This window comes from Manacus vitellinus, unplaced genomic scaffold, assembly GCF_001715985.3.
Source record: "Manacus vitellinus isolate BGI_N305 unplaced genomic scaffold, ASM171598v3 scaffold_15_pilon, whole genome shotgun sequence".
NCBI classification, from domain to species: Eukaryota; Metazoa; Chordata; class Aves; order Passeriformes; family Pipridae; genus Manacus; species Manacus vitellinus.
The window spans coordinates 5,874,126-5,895,457 of NW_021939122.1; the positions used below are offsets into that span (position 1 = coordinate 5,874,126).

General features: G+C 37.3%; 1 protein-coding gene across 5 annotated transcripts; it reads right to left on the minus strand.

Moving 5' to 3' along the window:
• Window positions 1-367: 367 nt before the first annotated feature.
• Window positions 368-20,978, minus strand: ZFAND4 (zinc finger AN1-type containing 4). 5 transcript variants are annotated; one of them, XM_018069116.2, is made up of 9 exons: window positions 20,661-20,978; window positions 13,325-13,400; window positions 13,156-13,223; window positions 12,448-12,634; window positions 8,596-8,740; window positions 6,606-7,787; window positions 5,940-5,994; window positions 3,508-3,625; window positions 368-1,254 (listed from the first exon to the last, which is right to left on the minus strand). In XM_018069116.2, exons 1-9 carry the CDS (start codon window positions 20,842-20,844, stop codon window positions 1,119-1,121), a joined length of 2,151 nt encoding a protein of 716 aa, XP_017924605.1. In that variant the 5' UTR covers window positions 20,845-20,978; the 3' UTR covers window positions 368-1,118. The 5 variants fall into 5 exon arrangements, with proteins under 5 accessions (XP_017924605.1, XP_017924604.1, XP_017924609.1 ...); XM_018069115.2 differs by having other exon boundaries at window positions 8,596-8,743; XM_018069120.1 differs by having other exon boundaries at window positions 3,508-3,622; window positions 6,945-7,787; window positions 8,596-8,743; window positions 20,661-20,844.
• Between the last annotated feature and the right edge of the window lie 354 nt (window positions 20,979-21,332).

The following is a 21,332-nucleotide window of genomic DNA, read 5'->3' on the forward strand; positions in this document are numbered from 1 at the left end:
TCTTCCAACATCACTTTCTGCAGTAGCTGCATGATCATTAGAGGTGTTTAATGCATTTACTGAACTGCCCTTACCCAGTATCAGCTGGAGGGGAAAAAGGTGAACATATACCATTTATTGAACATCCATTCTGCCTTTGCTAGTACTTCAGGAAAGTAAGACTTCAGGAGGTTTATTTAAAAGTACACAGTGTTGGTCACACCTAATGAAGTTGGTGGGAATTCTTCTTCAGCATGAACAGATATGAGCCAGTGCTTGTGGAAAAAAAATTAAATATATATATGCTCCCAACAGAGCCCAACTTTCAATTTAGGAACATGCTGTATGAGACAAGTTATTTTGTGCATTTAGAACACATAAACCAAAATAAAATTTAATATTTATTAGAATTTCTTCCAGTAACAGCATTCAACATCTTAACAAACCAAGTTGTGAAGTCTTAAAAAAATCTAGGATTACAAAAAAAGTTAAAATAAGTTGTTTCTTATATTTAATGGCAACAAACAGGGAACCTTCTATTTAAAAACAAACTTGTCATATAAACAGTATTATTTTAAGAAAATGTGATTAAGATGATATGTAATTTTCAGAATGGACACACAATGTATGAATTCCAATCAGAATGAAACAGAGGGGCTGAACACACTATCCCCTTAAAAAGCTCAAAACAGGCTGTTTGAAGAAAGGGGAAGGAGGAGGATCTTTCTAGTGAAATAACTTAATGGACAAAAACGCAAGAGTACAGAAGACATTACATGACACGCTCATTACAACACCCCCTCAACTCTGGTTATACAGTAAAGTTAGTAAAGTGCATCTTTAAAGACTTGTCTAGTGAAATAGCTTTTCCAAATATAAAACACAACACGTGCAGTAACAGTTAATCATAGTGTAAATTTTTAGAAACTAGTTTTTAACCTTTCATTCACTCAAGAAGAAAAGTCTTAACTGCAGTAGTGTTCACATTATTCTTCGACAGGATGCATCCTCATGTGCTTTTGTTACTTGGCAAATCTTCAAATACGGAGCATGGCAAAATTATGCAGTTTAAAGCAAGTGCTTCTCTCAATTCAATACAACTCTTCAACAGCAGAATGGCCACATGCAGCACAACCATGTCAGATTTTGGGAAGCTTTGGTGCACTAACGATGGGATTGGTTTCCTGCAAATACCTTCGCCCTGCACTCTTATAGTCGTAGGTGCAGGTGTGGGTCTCTGCATAGCGGTGCGTTGCACAGAAGTTGTTTCCACATCTGAAGAAATATTAGAAGTTACAAGAAGCTTTTAGAAGCTTTTAATGCTCTGACGTGCTGGGAGAGCTTTTGCTTAATCATGTGTTATTTGACATAGCTGTTTGGATTCTTAACATTCTTGTCTGATAACACTAACTGGTGGGGTAAACAAAACAAAACAACATTTTTCTAACTGAATGTTGCAGTTTTGACCCAACAGTCTCTTCAACTGGTAAGCTAAGCAAGATCAGTACTCCTGAAACCAGCTAGCAAGGATCAAACACACTTATAAATTAAAAATTATGAGCTTTGTTTTACTTTCTTTCTTTCTTAAAGACCTCACACAACATCAGTAGGTGTAATTCAGAGGACAAAACCATGGAACTAAAATAATGGCATCAGGTGAAATCCATGTAATGCATTTCAATTCAAAGCCACCACATCATTCACACCATCAAAAGAGTTGTTTAGTTCGGCACAACTTCTGCCTGGCATAAACTCAGATTAGTCATTTAAGATTAATAAATACAGATTTATGCAGCTGTAAAGACATCAGACAGACTAACTATAGGGAACATAACTTCCTATATGTCTGGAAAATGGTGCATCTATCCAATATCAGCTGCAATTTCAATGAGTTAAGATTACGTTTTTTGCCTTCAAACTTACAGTTCAGCAGCTAAGACCCCTAACAGGAGAAAAGATATCGTATCTGATCTGGACAAGTGCTTTAAGTGGAGACTGATATTAGTGTCCTAATAGCCTAATTATTCAATAAAAATGCTTTCTGACAGTAAAAGAATGACATCATTCAAAATCATAATTCTCTTGAAATTGATGAAGCATTACCCATCCAACTGTCTCACTATTAGACTGTAACCTGGTATTTATTTATCTGTTTATCTGGGTTCATAATAAACTCTTCAGCTATTGTTCCAGTGGTTTTGTGTGTCTGGTAGTAAATTTGCTTTTCTTTGGTTCTTGGTCCCATAATCACCACTTCTCTCATATGAATGTACTCTCTATTTGGTTTATGTTCCTTTTTTAGTAAAAGGTCATATGGTTGCTCCTTCTGAAAGCAAATCAAATACTATTTTTGGAGATGTGCAATTTCTCCCCTTTATTTTTTATCTTAAGCAAGCTGCTTAGTTACTTTTAGAAGAGCTTGCAGCTATTCATTCAGCAGGGAGTGTGCAGTGTCCAAAACTGTTACAAAATCAAAAACTGAAGAGTCAGTAGGGAAGCAATTCCTCACCCTAAACTCTCCTATACAATTCTCCAGTGGCTGAAGTCTTGTTCATTTGGTTGTTGACTGGCACGGACCAAGATTAGCTCTAAATGCAACCCTCACAGTTGATTAGCCTCCAGCCTTGATTAGCTCATGGGAAACAATACTGAGAAAAAAGTATCTTGTGGGAGAAAATTCTTGGATAACCAAGATGAACAGAAAAAGCAGGTGATTTTTTGGTGGTTTGCTTTCTTGGGTTTTATTTGCTTGTTTGGGGGTTTTGTGTTTTCATTTGTTTGTTTTTGGTTTGGGGTTTTGTTTGTTTGGGTTTTCAGTGGTTTTCATTTGTTTGTTTTTTGTTCAGGTTTTGTTTGGTTTTTTTGGTTTGGGTTTGGTTTTTTGTTGGTTTTTTTTTTAAGTTCCTCATGATCCCCACCAAGTACTAGGTCTCATACTGTTGTTTGCAAGTCATGATTTGGAGGACCAGCACTCTGATGTTCTGCTTTTGAAATGCTCTACATGCTCAAAGGTGACTGAAGTCTTGCAAGAAACAGAACACACATAAAATAAAAAATTTCTTGAATACAAATTTGTATAAATTCACAATCTGTGAAAATGTGTTGCAATAGAATCACATCTGAGATTTTCTGAAAAACCATTTCTAACAAAACCAGTTTTTCCTCAAGTTGTTAATCATATCATTATTGTCAAGAAACTTCGCAGAACATGTACCTTTAGCAAGTTGTTCTCACACCAGTATAAAATGTCATTGTTCTTTTTTTGTTATCGTGTTTTTATTTCCTGACATCTTCCATTCTGATACCTTTCATTTCTTGATCTTCCTGGAAGAACATACACCTCAAAAGCAGAACAGGTACAACATTCCTGAGTTTTAATTCCTGCAGTTTTGCTGAACTGAGAAATCCAACCTTTTTGAAGGTTGCCTTTCAATCTTCCATGCTTAAGGAATACCATGCAGCAAAGAAAACTTTTTGGTTAACTCAGCTATCAATTTTGAGTAACAGCTGGTTATATGCTCAGCCTACCTGCACTCATAGCTGGTTGCCAATCCAGTTTTCTTGCCACAGAGAAAGCAGTGCTTTGTAATTTTCTTTTTTGCTTGAATTAAGCCATTCACAGGTGGAAGATGGGTTGCTTCACCTGCTTTCAGAAGTAGAAAGACATCAAAGACATTTTATTTTAATTTATTCACAGACTAGCTAAATGTTATCTTTTGAAACCCAAATTCATTTTACATTTCTTAGAATACTTCAGGTGGGAACCCCAGAGAGGGGAAAAAAAACCCCAACCTGAAAGTCAAAAGAGAAAACACACTTCAAGCCTATGAACACCTTTGGAAGAGGCATCACAATGTGGGACCTAGAACTGTTATTTTTAACACCTGTTAAAAGCTCACATAAGCAGGAAGTTACAAAAGAAATTAATAAACACGTCTCATAATGGTCTTCCCAAATGCAAAATGAACATGTGTAGTGTGATTGGGAAAACCATTGCACACAATGGCTTTACAAAGAATCAGTTGGGCATTCCAGTAGCATCTAGTATATTCAGTGTAGTAGTCTGCCAAAGAAGTACTGCAACATTTTAAAATCTTGCTGGTACTCTGTAATTGCAACAAACTATAGTATTAGACTACAGGCCTCTATTTAGCTATATGGTTACATTAGGCACTTTGCAGGTTATTTGTAAAATTTCTGTACTTTAAAATTTACTTTACTTTTACTTTTTGCCCTGTAATTCTTGGCCATTGCTTTATTAACTGGAGAGCATGTAAAGAAAAGGCATCTTCCTTCCCTCTTACAGAGTAAGCTCTTTGTCCACAACTTGCTTATGCGCATTTCCCACATGCTGGGACAGTGGAAGTGAGCAATGCATCCCTCTCAAACATTCTTTCAGTGTTTGTACCATTTTATTGTCAGGATGTTCCCAAAAAGTGATCTCATGAGTTCAAAAGTATTTTTTTGTCCAGGACACTTTTAATCCCAACATAAGTCACTTCTTAGCTGAGATACAGCAGGCTACATTCAACTGCAGCACCAGGCAGTTGCTACACATTGCAGTCATCACTACCATCCTCTCCCACTCCACTGCTTCCTAGCATCAAAACTTCCAGGTAGTGTTTGCCCACGCTAACAACTTCATCATCTAAAAGTACACTATTGCAGTTAGCCCAGTTTGTGGAAGAGACAGAGTTTGAAGACAGATGGCCCTGTGGACCGTAAAAAACAACACACCTGCCCTCACATTTACGGTCCCTACAGCAACTACACTGAAAACTGATTCTGTCTCTCAGCCAGTTACACAACAGACATGTCTCTCTCAAAAGCCTGCATGATATGATGACACCAACTTGGTCTTTCTCATGTCTAGTATCTTTTGTAAAATACACTTTTGTCTGACATAAGATACACCAGAGGAGTGTCTTCTTCATAGTTCTATCCAAAATGATGCTGATGTTAGTAGGCTTTCCCATCATGCAGACATGGCTCTTAGGGTATCACCTCTGTTACCAAGGAGTAGTTAAGGACAGACCTGTTTATTAATTGTCTGACAAGTGAAAGCTGCACCCCAGTTGTGAAACAAAGGCAGAATCCGCTACTTTAGCAGCTTTTTCTCCCACACGACAACTACGTAATTTTTCCTATTGCAGCTGCTATTTGAACACCTATTTTCTAGCTCATTCTCTATATCTAGATCTTAAAATCCTGGAATACATGCCTGCTTCTTCCTAAGGTCATACAGAAAGAAAAGAAAACCTGTAAGCTGCAAGTCAAAGATGTGAAGAAGAAAAATTAAATGTGCTGAAAATCTTTAGCTCACTGTCTGAAGAGTTGGAAAAGCAGTTTTAAAACTAAAAGTTTTAATCTAGACAACTCCTTTCCTCCCAGGAGAATTAATCACATAAGAAATTAATATCTAGGCATAACACATTCATTTTCAGTAGATGTCAAGCATTAACCAAGATTAGGAGGGAAAGAATGATGATCAGTACAAAAAATAGTGAAAAATCTGCACTAAATCAATGTTCTTCAGCATCCATGCCCTTATTGCTTCCTCCCCGCTTTTCTTTTGCTCAGGCTGTAGTACTAAAGACAATGCTACTGATAAATTTGGCTCCAATTTTAGTAGACTCAGAATTATTCACAGAACTGATCATTTGGAAACTTCAGTGCAGAAAAGTCATGTTTATATCTACAGACGACATGCAGGATTCATGATGTATTAAAAAAGTTTATGCCAAAAAAAAGCAGTTATGTCAACTTAAGATCTGGATGCCATCTGTATTTTAAAGAATTGCTTAAAAATATTAAAAGTTTAGTCATGCTATAGACGTGCAAAACAACAAGGACTCTAAAAGCCACATGCCTTACAAAGATAAATTATTTTTGTCCTCTCTATATGTGATATACCAGGAAAGATTAAAGAGTCATCTTTAATTATTGTGTAAGTTACTTACCTACTCTTTTCCCTACAGCTGCCATACTTCCATTCATTCCAAGCCCGTGTGCAGACTAAAAAAAAAAAAATTTCCACAAGGAAATTACTAGCAGATGGAAATTAAATGAAAAGCCGATACCACACTGTCTAAGTTATTTGATATCAATGTTTCATCAATCAATGTACCTACAAAGAGTCCAAAACAACTTCTGTAGATTAAGTTAAAATTCTGCAATATAAAGCTTTACCCTAAACGACTATATAATAAACCTCCCCATACTTCAAAGCAACAAAGCACATTAGAGCTGAAGCTTGGCACATATGGTGCCAGTCACAGGGCACACTTTGGAATCAATGACAATCGGTGAGCAGCAGAAGTCAGATGACACTTCTAACACAGACATTCATTATTCTACCATTACAATAACTAACAATTTCAGTTGTGAACTGAACAAACACTTTAATCTATGAAAAATTACTTCTAGGACCTGTTTAGATAAGGCAGTTAAGATACCAACAGAAATTCAGAAAACAGTTAAAGACAAATCAGGGATTTAAACACATCTTCCGCTCCCCCCATCTGCCTTTCCTGACAAGACACATACATACACACAGAGTAGTTTTGTAATACCAGTATCAGAAAAGACAGGAAAACTTCGATTTCTCTGGATGCATTAATACTCACTAGAATATATTCAGCAGGTTCATTTGGAGGAGCAGTTTTCCTAAAGCTTTCTTCCTGAAAATGTTGCAGGTTTGTAGGTAGTACAATACCAGAAGTCCGAAACCTGCCTGTACCACAGGAACTCTGTAAACTTTCCCTGTTTGTGCTTCGGGCCAGCGAAGCCAGAAATCCTAAGTTACTTACAGAACTCACAGATTCTTTGGATACCTTGCTAGCCACATCTGTAATGTCCCTATCCTCTGCTTTAGAAATTACATCAGGTCTTTTTCCAAGTGACTCTACTTTCACACTACAAAATCTAGCAGTCCTAGGAAAAGAGGAGTCTGCTATGCTACGTACTTCCAACGATTGAAGCACATTTGAGGAGGCTGCAGATCTCAAGTTACCAGCCTCGAAGCATCTGGGTTGTGCTTGTGGTTTCAGAGAACTGTGACATGCCGCTTGCGCCGAATACCGAAGGGGTGACAAAAGCAGATTTTTCTGAGGACTTAATTCACGAGTACGGAGAAGACCAGTCTCCGTTGTTGCAGTGCTCAGCACTTTGCCAATAGGTTTTCTATGCTGCTCTACAACCTTAGACTCTTTGTCTCCATCAGGCAGCTCAAGCTCTGGGTTCACTTTTCCCATATCATATATCTCACTACACTGTTCAGCGGTGCTTCCTTCTGTTAAAAAAGCAAAAGCGTCGGATTCAGGTAGGTGTTCTTCTTCTGTTCCATACAGTTCTCCATTTGTTAGATTTGGAAATAAAAGAGCATCCTCCTCACTTGCTGAGGTGACATTTTCAGATGCTTTTTCTGAATTCACAGGCAGGGATGAAACAGGAGTCAGAACACTATTTATAGGTAGTTTTGCATTTTCTAGTTCGACGCGAGATATTTTCGGTGGTAACCTGATGCTACCAACTGGCTGAGACCAAGAGTTGCTCTGCCAAGTGTCATCTTCCTTAAGGAAGTGATTAGCTGTGGATGGCATTGTTCTGCCAGCAGTGGCCAAAGTAGCCAATGCTGAAAGTGCGTTTTGGGAAGACTCCGACTGATGCAAATTCCCAGGAGGAGGTAGGCACGACTGTCCGATATGGGGGAGCACTCGTAAGAAGCGGTGACGAGCGGCAGCCACTGAGCCACTAGATGGTCGAGGAGTTATTGGAGGACGAGGTTTCACCTTGACAGTTTTCTTAGGCTATTAAAAACCAAACCAACAACAACAAAAAAAAAACCACAGATAGAACAACAATTAGTATTTGAATTCCAATTGCGTTCAAAGACGTGACTGAGAACATATTCTGAGGAATTCAGACAGCGTAAGGCCAGAAAGGACCAAATCATTCCTTCTACTCTGTCATATGTTACTAGCCATCAAGACTTCACCCCAACATCTGAATATTAAAATAAAAGATTATAATCAGAAAATGCTTTTCAGTAAATAGGTCTTATGTCAGAGAAATAGGAAAGGGAAGCCAGAATGCCATCAAAGTTATCCAGAAGAACTTCAGGCCCCAAACGCAACAAAAAAATGAAAGAAAGTATAATCTAGGTAACCTAGTCACTCATGAACACCAGTGTGATGTTTTGTCTTCAAGGTAATCTCACTCTTGAATTTCACTTTATGGGCTTTTTAAGTTACAGTATTTCTAGTGAAGTTTCATTTCGGAGAAACACTGACTTTTACCAGAGCAGTACTGCAAAACAATGCTTACTTGAAGTACTGGAAGAAAAAAACCCGAAACAAACAAAACCTCAAAAACCCACCCACCCAAAAAGCCTACCCATGCAAATAAATCCAGGACCAGTAGTGAATTCTTTCAATTAGGACAGATAGATCCAAGGAAAACCAACACCTCTTTGCAGAATGTTTATACAAGAGTATTTACATAACTGATGAGAAATCCTTCCCAAGACAGCAAAGTATCTGATCTGCTTTTTAGAAAAGCCAGCACAAGGAAAGCCCTAGCTATTTTACGACAGAAAAACTGAAATCATAATTTCACCTTTTTACTCAGATTCATGTTCTCCATCTTTGCCTTGAGCAGTTTCATTTTATTCATAGTAATTGAATTCTCAATAATCTGTTGCCCAGAAGGTGATGCCTCTGTCTCATCTTCATCATCAGCATATAAATTATAAACTGAACCACTGCTGAAAATAAAAGAAAGTTTGTATTCACCACCTAATCAAGTAATTTAATTATGTTTTCAATGTAGAGTATTCTCACAACTAGGAAGTCATATCCGTAGTTGATCTGTTGACAAAGCATTATGTAAAACTGTATGCAAAGACATTTCAAATCCATTTATCCACATAAGCATCCCTTGTAAGAGCAAAGTGATGTTGCCGAAATCTGAACATCGCCACGCTTCTGGGAAGTTGTTATATCATATACAGTTGGTTCACACTCACTATATATTTTCCCCACAGAGGGGATATCCAGTTCCACAAATGTCTCCTGAAGATATGCCAAAGCTGTTAAGTGTGTGACTCAGACAACAAGCTGATCAGTTTTCCAATTAACCAGACACTGGCATGGAAGGAAAAGTCCAAATTTCTATCCATCCTGAGGGGTGTTCTCACCATAAATGGAAATGGAGGGGTCACCCGTGTGGATGTGATATTCTATTTCTCCTTTTCAAAATATAAAAAAAAAGAAAAAAAAAAAAAGAAAAAGATCAGTTTAGGTTTCCAAAGAGTCTCACATTTGGAAAAAAATAAATAGATTAGAACTGCTAATCCCAAGACAAAATATTTTAACTCAGTAGCCACCGGAAGTTTATAGCACGACATTTCCTTCTTCCATTCTGCATTCTAAAAGACTGCAAAACCTCAATGCTTTAAAATCAGCATCTAACTTCTTTTTCCTATGAAGCAATAAAGCATTATCACTAACATTTCAACATTTGACAGTGAAATGAAAGAACCATTAGGAGTGTCCAATTCATTACAAATTGATAAATTTTAAACATTGTATGTAGTACATTTTAAAGTGTTTTAGTTCTTCCATTAGGCTGTCAGCATCCAGAAATCATGACAATCAGGCAATTCCCCTGTGTTCATACAAGTGTCTTAGTAGATTTAACTCAAATTTCTAGTCTCAAAAAAGATGAAGGAAGAACTAAAGGTCACGAGAAAGTCGGTACAAAAAAAAATAAATCACTAATTAGAGCTGGCATCTTACCTGATTCTTGGAAATATTCTGCTGCCCTTAGTCAAGAGCCAGTATTTTTTGCACTGACTCTCCAAATCCATTTCCCTAAGATGTAGCAAAATTCCAAAGGCAGCACAGCTGGGAGACATTATGAAGAGCAAGATGGCAGCAAATTCAAAGCAAGAGTCAGCAAAATAGACAGTCAATTCTTACCAAGACCTGAATGGTTCCATATGGGGACAGTCAGCATACATATTACATACCTCTCCTGGTAAAAACCCAACACTAAAAAAAATAATTTCAAAATTTTAATTCTCAAAGATTTGGGTCAACTCAAAATAATTTGTTGAACTTCCCTTCCTTCAAGGTAAGGATAGGAAATAAAGTGGCATGTCTCATGTTTGTTTGGTTTTTTTGGTTTGTTTGTTTATTGCCTTTTTTTAAATGCAAAAATAATAGTTATCCTTTTCTTTTTAATTTTCTGACTAAGTAGGGGCCAAAAATACTTAAAAAAAAAAAGGAAGTAACACAAGGATTGTTTGCTTTAATGTACTGTAAAATTATAAAAGTTGGACAGGGAATTTTGATCTTCATGACACTTTCAGCCTACTTTCCAATGAGTAAATTTTAAATTTACTTTGTCCATAGGTGTCAACATTCCTGAACTCTTGCTTTTAAAATGCATGTCTCAAAAATTATTAGCTTGCTGAAACCCTTTTGGCACCAGTGTCTGCCCATCCTCCACTAGAACTTCAACACTCTTCTTTTAATCCAGAGACAATGACCATTGTATGCATTTACATTTTGTCAAGTTTTAACCATTAACTCAACCACAGATAAAATAAAATTATCTGGAGACCTATAAAACAACACTGAAACCAATGTCTCATTTCTAAATTTCAGTCACTGAATCCTGCTCCACACACACACACACAGAGTGAGAAAAGCTGATAAACAAGTGCCTCAAAATGCTCAGTCATCAGTAAACCCACACACAGAAACACATTTAACTGTCAGTGTAGAAAACACTAGTATTCAGAGTGATTCACAGTCTTCCTCTATAAAGATCACATGAAAAGGTCTGATTTGTTCCCATTCTCTCCTCCCTTTGCTATTTTTCCATTTCAACACACATACACACAAAGATTTGAACATGTAGGTGGATACCAGGGAGCCCATTCTACTCAAAAATGAAAGTTTGAGCTCCTTATGACAACTCCCTGCAATAACTCACAGTACAGCATCCACAGTCCCAGCTTTTTGGATTGGTTTGGATGTTCCTTGGAGTCAAAAGGTTAAACAGGAACGATGTGGTAATAGGTAGGGTATCAGTGAGAACAAGAATTACACTGGATTGCTCTTTGCAGAAATGTATCTAGCCCAAAGCAGCAGCAAAGTTGTCAGTTCTTACCAATCATGCTTGGTTTAACCTACTTCAAACCTACACACAATACCATATGTGGCTATTTAGTGAAAGAGTGCAGGGGCCTAAAGATCACAGATCAAAAATATTTGTGTCTTTTCCTTCTCTCTAGTAATTGTATATCAAACATTAGGTCTTTCTACTCTATATAACAATGTGGGAAGTCAACCTTGATATTTCATTCAGTCAGTACTTTTTAAGTACAGATCTTTTACAGAAGTTTATACGATTAGTATCACTGAATACAAACACGCTGAATATAAACCCAGCACTAAGCTCTTGCTTTCACTTTGCAAACAGAAACAAGAATAGTCACTTTAAACAGCACAAGCCTTAGCCTTGGAGAAAACGCAGCTAGTTTCAGAATAGGGACTACTTTCCTCACAGTTATACAACTATTAAGCCCTTGAGGGGATAAAAAAACCCTACCCAAAAGCTGCAGGATAAAACCAGAATGTAATAATTTTTAATAGATATTACCAATTTTGATAGCTTTAGAAAAAGACTACTAAACTGTTCACTACTATGTAGTAGGTTAAGTGCCATACTTGCTCTTCTGATGATAACAGCACTTTGATTCTGACAGTGATTGAAACAGGTCAGCAATAGCTAACCTGAGTCCTAATTACATCCAAAGGCTAGCTCTATCAGTAATTACTTTAGCACATTTAAAAAAAACAAAACAAAAAAAATAGAGCAATACCCCCACCCAAAAAAAACCCACAACAAAGCCATCCCTCCCCCCCCAACCAAACAAAAAACCCCCCCAAAATAAACAAAGAAACTCCAACAAACAAAACCCACAGGATTTTGCACTGCCAATCTACTGTCTTCCTGACTAATCATTTGGTCAAGTCATACCCATAGGGAAAAAAAATTATGCCCTGAACAGAGAAATGTTTACAAAACTAAACAAATGCCTTAAGATAGAAGAGAAAATGCTTAACTGAAGGTTTTAATATCTTATATGGTCAAAATGACTCTCCTGTGAAATGGCAGTTTTCAGAAAGGGTTGGAATGTTGAGATTTGCCTTAAGTATGAGGTCAGCTTTATCTCACTATATTAATGCACACAGTGATTAAGAGAACCATCAGCATGACCACTGACCACAAAGCACTACTGTGCTGCTAGGCCACCCTGTTACAGCAATTTAATAGACCTTAGGGAATAATTCTTGCATATTCCAGATATTCTTTTGATAAATTCAACAAATAAAGCTGAAAATTATACAGCAACCCACTTCTAAAGAATAATATAAAGATTAAAACCAACTTTACCTCAAAGACTCAGATAATGGTGTTAAAGTGCCATCGCCCCGGTCAACCACACGGAAGAAATTCAACCTATCTCCTTCTCGATATACTAAGAAGGTGACTTGTTTGTTGGATGGCCCTTTCTCCCAGGTCTTGTCTCTAGCAGGATCCATGTATTCAGCCATTTCCCTGATAGGGTCTTTCACAGGAACTACAAAGACAAAAAACCAAAACAGAACCAAAACATTATTACTGTTGTTTTGATCAACTTTGAGAGCTCACCTGGGTTTCTAACAGAAATTCCCAACCTACAAGATATGCTGAGTTTTCTCCCAAGTGAAAGTTATCAAGGCTATTTCTCCATTTTCATTTCTATACAGATGATCTACATAACCAAGTTTACCATCTGACTGAAACAATGCTTGATTCTTACCAACCATATTTTAAAAATTATTTGTATAATGACATTACAGTATCATTTTTTCTTTAAGTGAAGAATTGCTGATTTTATGACTTGATGATTCTATACATACAAATAAACTAAGAGTAAACAAAGTGTACTTGGTATGCTAAGAAAGAAAAGATGGGGGGAAAAAATCCCTCCATTTTTGTTGAGTATTTTTCCAGTTAATTTGAAATTAAGTCTGATTGTCTAAAATGCTTAGCTAAGAGAAGCTGTTTACAGTTATAAGACATTGAAAGACCACTATTTTTAATTTAGTTAACACCTACCTCTTCTGGTGTTAACAGGTCCACCTCGCATAGCCAGAACTAACTTCAGAGTGCAGCCTTCTGAAATGCTGCAAATAACAATAAATAAATTTTTACAGCATTTTCTGTTGTTTATGCTAACAGTCATCTAGAAACATTAATTAGAAATATAATTTTATTCTATACTTACTTATAATCATTCAAACAATAGTCATCCTTCAGTTCTGTATTATTCCAAATTAAGTGCTGCTGAGAGACAGGAATACCTAAACAAAACAAACAAATGACTAAAAATTGGAGCTTGGTAGAAGGGCTTCTGGGGAGTTTTAATTCTTTAAAGAGTGTGGGGCTGGTGGATTGAAACTGCATCACAGGAGATGGGAGAGAGGAAGCAGGACAGGGACAGGCACTTGAGCAGCCTTCAGTCACGATATCCAACCTCCAAACAGTTATTAAAAACAGAGTTAACATTTTCAGAAGGCTTTAGCTCACACACAAAGTTCAATGTTTTGCATCAACAAGGGGTCTGCAGAAGTGTTCAACTGCTTCAGGCTTATTGAATATTTCCTCTTTTTCCAGTCATCAGATGAGGGAGGTTTTGTCCTGTTTTCTGTACCTCAGAACTTTATGTCTACTGACAGGAAAAACAGGATAAAAAACTTGTACCTACAGAACTGCTGAATAATTTAATCACAGACTGATATTTTGTATTATCCACAGTACAGACAGTCATATTAAGGTAACTGGTGGCAGCTCTATTACAGTGGTGACAACTGCAAATGTGTTTTTATCCTGGCTTGGTTTGGAACCTGATAATTCACACATATAATTTAGTACCACAGAGGTTAATTAAACTTCTTCATACAAACGCTTTTGTTCTGGGTGCTCTTTAGGCCATCAGAACATTTTATTAATATTCAGGAACATTCATTTTCAACTCAAGCTCTGGGACGATTTGGCCATTTTTTGTTAAAAGAAAGTACACATACTGAATACTTGTTCCTTACTAAAAATCCATATTCTACACAAATAACTTCTGTTGCTTTTTGCGTGCATAGTCAACTCACTTAGATACAAATATAATACACATTAAAGATAACAAGCATAAGCTGGTACAACCTGAGATCTTCACACATTTTTACTAGGATGCTACCACTTTCCAAATTTTAGATAGAATACAAATGAGGATAATTATGAAAGGGTGAGACATCTCAGACCATCAAAAAAATACAATTAAGGCTAATGGAAGATGAATAGTTGTCTTTTTTTGTCTTTGGGAAAAAAAAATCATTCCTCCAGCATCAAAAAAGTTGTTCAATTTGTCTAGTGAAACCCAAGTAATTAAGATTTCACTGTGCATTCCTGACAAATTTTAATTAAAATGAAAATCTATAGAGGTCAAGACCTACTTTTTCAAAAAGGTCTAAACACTACTCCTCAGACTAAGAAACAAAAGCTATAAATGTATTTTCCTGAAGGTTACATTAAAATAACCTTATATTTTTATTCATTGCATGTTCAGATACCTAAAGGGAAATGCAAGTGGCAATGCCACACAGTAGAACTTCCCAAAATACATCCAGCAAGAGGTAAACACAAAGATGAGAGCCCTTCAGTGAGTTTCCAGAAACATCTCAGCTTCTGAAGGCTGGCAAGGATGCTCAGCAAGCTGTGGCAAGAGGTCAGTTAAGTAGCCCCTTCCTAGGTAAAGGCACAAAGCTATGAACACCCATCATCAGCAAGGAAGAAAAGGAGACCAGATTCTGGTGAAAGTTCAAGAAGAATAAACGGGCAAGTAGGAGTTCAAGAAGAATAAACACGCTAAGGAGATGTCCCTGGGCAGAAGGAGGAGTGTACTTTGGAGGAATTGTTATTCTTTAAGCTTTAGAAATTGGAATTTCCTTTTCTCACTACAGCTCATACCTAGACCTTCCCTTTTTTGAATGATTAATACAACTTTACTCCACTTGGAGGGCATTTAACAAGAATCTTATATCTTCTGAAGTCCACAAGACATTTATAAGGAGAATATGTTCATATAGTAGACTAACATAATTGCTACTACGTTCCCAGCTATTTAATAGCTGGTTATAGGTTATGTTTTAAGTCTGCCTTGTAAGAAAAAAAACAAGCTGGCAAGAGCCAGCGAGTCTACAGTGAAGTTTTCTGTGTTGTTTTGCACTCTTCTGATTACAAACAATCATTACTGTCTTCCCTTGTTATGGTTTCAGCAGTCTCCAAGGAGCAATTTCCAATTACTTTGATAAACTGAGACAGTATTTGTTAAAAAGGCTGGCTTGCAGCTGGCAATACTGGAGTGAAACATGTTTTTGCTCATTCAACAATGACAATGTATTTTTGATGAAATGAACAGATGAAAAGATGATACTCTGCTGTAATTGGAAACAGACACGTCTTTATTACTTATTCCCTTTCATGCTGCTTTCTTAGAATTCTGTATTTATACATGGAGGAAATGGTATGTGCTTTATAGTTTCACAGGCAGCAAAACATGCATCAGCTGTCTCTTTTCTGGATTATAGTAAGGATTTCTTGAGGAGACATTTATACATGGGATCAGCATGTAAAACTGCCAGCAATAATGAGAACTGTGATATACCCATCCACTACCCTTCCCTCTAAGCAGCACATGACAGTATCACTGGCCTGCTCTGAATCAGTACTGAGAGGTAAGTACAGCAATGAGCTGCATCTCAGTGCTCAAATGGAAGTGAGCTAGGCAGGTGATGCTACAGGAAGACAGAAGAGTTTGCAGACTATCTATTGAAACAGCTGCAGATGCACTGACAATCTGACCTACTGAAATGAGGGGAGAAGAAGAGAGAAGCAGGTACTCTATGCTGTCTCTGAATCAACATAGCTTCCTTCCTGTACTCTTCTTTCTGGCATGCTAAGTAGGCTCACCACAGGTGATGTGGTCAAGTCTGATCCAGAAAAAAAAATCCCTGTAGATTTCAGAACAAACTTTATTTTATGTTGTGGGTACAAGGTTACTATGTTTAAAAACACCCCAAACATTTCACAGTCAAAATTCAAAGAGTGTACTTATCTTTCATTCAATGTTGAAATTGCTGGAGCCTCTGCTTAAGGAGAGGCTGGGCTGACAGTCTTATTCTCCCTCAGAAACTAGCTACACTAGTAAGAGGTGCAAAGGTTCATAACTTACAGTAGCAGGACTGCTTTCCTACTGTCAAACTGCCCATCTCTGACCTGCGTGACAGTAACCATGGCAGTGTAAATGGCAGTCAGCACTGACTTGCTCTTCATCCAAAGGACTGACAAAGAGACTAATGAGCAAATCTCCAGTAACTGAACACAAGTCCACAAAATTTCCTGACAAAGGTGACCTTACTTTACACCTTCCAGATTCTGCCCTGGGCAGCCATCTGATCTGGGCAGTCTTGCATTCACAGGAGTCTTTTCCCAGCTCAGAAAAGGCACAAGCTTAAAAAATGCTTCATGAACTCGTAGTATCTATCAGCACAGTAAACAGGCAAATGACAAATCAAATAGAAGACGTAGGGGAAAAGAAGTAAACAGAAGAAAAGCAAGACCGACTCTTTTACAAACTCATTACACTCCTGTAATCCACTTCTCCAGTCCTGGCAGAAGCACAGCTATTTTCTCTAATGCAAATAGTAATAAACATCATTATGACATACTGTGAATTCACAGAATATTGAAAGAAATTACAACATTCACATGAAGTTTGCTTGACATTCTTCCAGTTCCTTTTGTTTAAGATGAAGCTGCTGTACATAGGCAGCAAAATAGTGACAGCAAAAAGACCGAAGAAAAATAACAACTCAGGTGATGAATTGAAAGTACACACACACATAACAACGAAATTGTTGTTGCATCTGTCACTCCCTGCTGAACACAAGCATTCAAAATTAAGATGTATTCTGAAAGCAGGTTGTGTTTTTCCCCTTTGCAATAATACAAGAACAAGAGAACACCTAAATTTTCATCTAAAATGGCAGATGTTTCCACATACACAGACCATAAAATTTAGTTGCAAGTACTCACTGAACAAATCATGATCAAGTTGTTTTTTTCTTATTTTAAAGCTAGCTATGTAAATGAATGCCTTAACACTCCATACTGAAGAATGCAAATTAATTCCCACAAGCCAGTAACAATAATACCATCACCAAATCCCAAAGCCCACCCGCTCCCTTGAGACTCAATCCTATCCTACCAAGCAAACATGTTTACAGTTATTATCTATGGTTCTTTAACAGATGAAATTATTAACCACTACTAGGAATACGCTACCTGAATGTTCTGTCTATAAAATCCAGTGTAATAATTGGTGTTTCTGAATGAAGAACACTAAACTTTGTCCAGCCCAGCAGCTACAAGAACTTGTGCAACGGAGGAAGCAAAAAGAGATCTCAGTTTAAAAAACCCCACTACTTCCACTTTCAGTGAAATCCAGCTTTTTTAAGTACTGTTCATATGTTAAAGCTCAGTCTTTCATGCCACCTTGAAACTCGGATACCATCCTATCCATGTCCATTAACACATGATCCTGCCTTCAAAACCAAATAACCAATGGAGTAGGTAGCACTGCCAGCAGCACTGTGCGTGGCTGTGTGTATTCCAGCTTTTATGCCACCAGAAGATACAAAGGGGCTATTTCTTCCACAGTGAACTCAGTCAGTGAATCTGAGACTAGAAGTGATTTACTCTAGGGGCTTCAAAGTCAACATCTATAACAAATCTTGTGCTTACTTAGCATGGAACATATTTGAGGACAAATGCCTGGATCTGACCCAAACACACATCCAGTATGCTTTATCTTCAACTTATGAGCAGACTTGCACTGAAATTTCAGATGAATTAGAACCCATTAGTAAGTTTTTACCTATATTCTTCACTGACTATAACCCACTGAAAACAGATAGCTGGAGACATGGAGCTCTTTCTTAGTAAGGTATCAATGTCTACTACAGCTGTGTAAACAAAGCCCTTCCATATCAGATTGCTAATAGGCACCAAGAATGACAAACAGTATCTGAAGTATACAAAATTCCTAACATGCCATACATATTATGCTTTTTTATTACAGTGCAGACAGTCTACAGCTATTGAGATTCCAGTTGTTGACAAAGATCAATTTGCCTTGTTTTAATTTCATTATTAGCCTCCTACAATTAGAGGTACTGGCAATATTTGACCAAATTTGTTAACTTCAGAGAAAATTCTAGATTTTTTTCTTGGAGGTTTCCGGTCTCAGCTCATTTTTTCAAAACGTGTCTTTTTGTATGCTTATGCACTATCATCCTCAGCACCCAAATGAGTCTACAGAGACAATACACATACTAGGGACCCTAGGTAGTCTTCCAGCAGTGCAGGAAACATTCTCCAGCCAGAACTGCAGCTTAAATGAGATTCACACCCCATGAGAGTTGACACAATACAAAACCAAAAAGTGAAAACGAGCAGCGGAAACAGGAACAGATGTAAACTTTCTCCTTCCCATGCTAAATCACAACAAATTTAAAATTTTTGCTCCACCTGAGTGATTTATTGTTCGAATTTGTGCACTATAATAGGAACTCCATCACTGAAAAGTTGTTTATTATTTTACATGCAATAGCAACCACAAATGCAACATAAAATTAATTTGTTATTGTGTATCTGTTTCCTCCACACACAGCTGATCAATCTGTTTTCACTCTGTCTCCCATAAATTGTATTAATAAGCACATTACAGATATTTTAACTCTGTTATGGAGTATCAAGGTATTTCAGCTGACTTTTAGCAATTCAATGATAATCACCAGTGAACTCATCTTCCATGTTTAATGAAATTTACTTACTAATAATTAATTCTATACAGCAGGCACCTAAGTCATAATTACCTTATCATCCTATGAACTACAGCATGTGAACAAAATTCTGAATAAGCAATATTGTAACTTCATTACTGAGCTGTTCTAGTAAGAAAATGATGATACTTTTATAAGCTAGGCACACCCAGCCTACACTAATAAGTTACAGGTGTAATTCAGTACATGTATTCACACTCTCATGTTTTGGACTACAAGAAATACAAATTCCTCTTCTTCACATCTCCCACTGATCTCTTCATGTATCCTTTAAAGCTCACTCCTTCAGAGATACTGCCCAGATAACCTGCTGTCTCCTGTACTCTACTGCCTCTGCTACCTTTTAATTCACCCTTAGTTAGCATTCTGTGCATCTCTCCTACACCTACGTTCAATCAGAGAGAAGAGAAACCCTTTCCTTTTCTTGTTTCACCTCTTGCCTCCAGGAGCATCTTAACACATTCTCTGACTTGTGATTAATTATGGCCCTGTCCACAGGAAACAAAAGCATATCCATACAGCTGCACTACTATAGCTAGATGGATGTAAAATACAGTTACCTGCATGGTGGAGCTTCTGCCATGTGGATCTCAGTAACAAAAACTCACCCCTATTGTTGCGATGCTTCTGTGTTTTAAGACTTATGACAGCTACCTTTTTCCCCCCATCCCTTAGAGCAGACTTCCATAAGAGGAGAATAGTTATCTTAGATTCAAGTCTAAAGCATCAAATTACATCTCTCAGAGAATGGGTTTCACACAGACAGAAGGATGAAAAACACAGGTATACTAGGGAAAGAGAGGATCCCTTTTCTTAAAGTTAGCAACTCTGACACTCTCAGCTTCTGCAGCTATAGATCTTTAACCCCTCCAAAGTGAAAAAGAGAATGCAATGCTTGAAAGTAGTTAAAATATGTATATCTAAATATTTCAAATCATATTCTTTCACGCAGGATCATTCTCAGCATAGAGGGAAAGGAGTAAGAGAGGACTAACCTACACCTTTTCTTCTTGCATAAGCATCAGGATTGGCCCCATAACTTAAAGGAGCTTTTCACTTTGCAAGATGTATCAACTTCATCACTTTAAGACAAAGCATTGCCTAGCCAGACCTAACAGCAAAAGATCACTCACCTAAAGAAAATTCAAATCTGTAACTTAAAGCTGCCTTTGGGATTTGCCTGCACTGCAGTTACTCCTGTGACTGCAGTATCATAAAAAAACCATAAACTGACTAACCTAATAAGCAACAAGCATAGCAGCAAGTTTAAAGTATGCTCAGTTATAATAGAGACATATTGCATGGCTCAAGATTATATCCCTGCTGGTTAACAACCAACTTAGGTCAGAGAATCCATAACCTTTTTAAGATTAACATTAATAATTGTGTATAAAATAACCTCGACAACTCAACCAACCCACCAGAAGAGCAAACACAGCAATTCCAGTGAATCCTAAGCCATGAACTCATAGGAAAAAGAAAGAACAGAAAAACAACTCAACTCCAATTAAATCTAAAACAAAAACTGAGCACCTAGCTTATATATATACTACTAAACATGACATTAAAGTTTTCTGGTTTGATTTTAGCAATTATAATTTTTAAAACAAGACTTCCTCTCTTCCTCTAAAATGATAAAGCTTACACTGAAATAAGAGAGAATAGTACCTTCCAGTCTTTGAATTTTAGCTTTCACAGAAATAACAGTTTCAAAGGGGGAAACTCGCAGTTCAAAGCACGTTCCTGTGAGCGTTTCAATGAAGAGCTCCATAGTTTCATAGAAAGGAAGCTTGTAGTGAAACGGTCCCATACTATCCTTATTGAAAAAAGGAGGCTCTTTCTTGTTGGCCATTAGAAAGGATTTACAACTTCCTTGTAAGAAGATCTGTCAGGAAACTACATTCCACTTCTAGCCAAGTCAGCTTTGAAGACACGTGTGGTGCATTGCTGTTCATCTTTAGGAGTTTTCACCTATAAAGCAAACAAATACAGTTCTAACATCTGAACATAACTGTTAAAGAGAATATCAATTTATTCTTGATGAACAATAAAATTCTTATTCTGAAACAGTAAGTTACTACATCGGTAGTGCAAGATAATCACAAAATATATTAGTGATGTTGTAGTTTTAGGACTCTGGTTTCAGTCAGCATTCCAGGTGCAACCTTGCTATTTCTGTTTCCACAAACGACATGACAACCGGACGCCCAACACCTCCCGAGAGGGGCTGAGCCCTCGGCAGTGCCAGAGATCGAGGAAAAACTCCAAAAAGGCACAAAACCAGGGACTGGCCTGGGCTCGGGGAAGGCAGAGCTGGAGGCGGCAGCCCGGCCCAGTGTC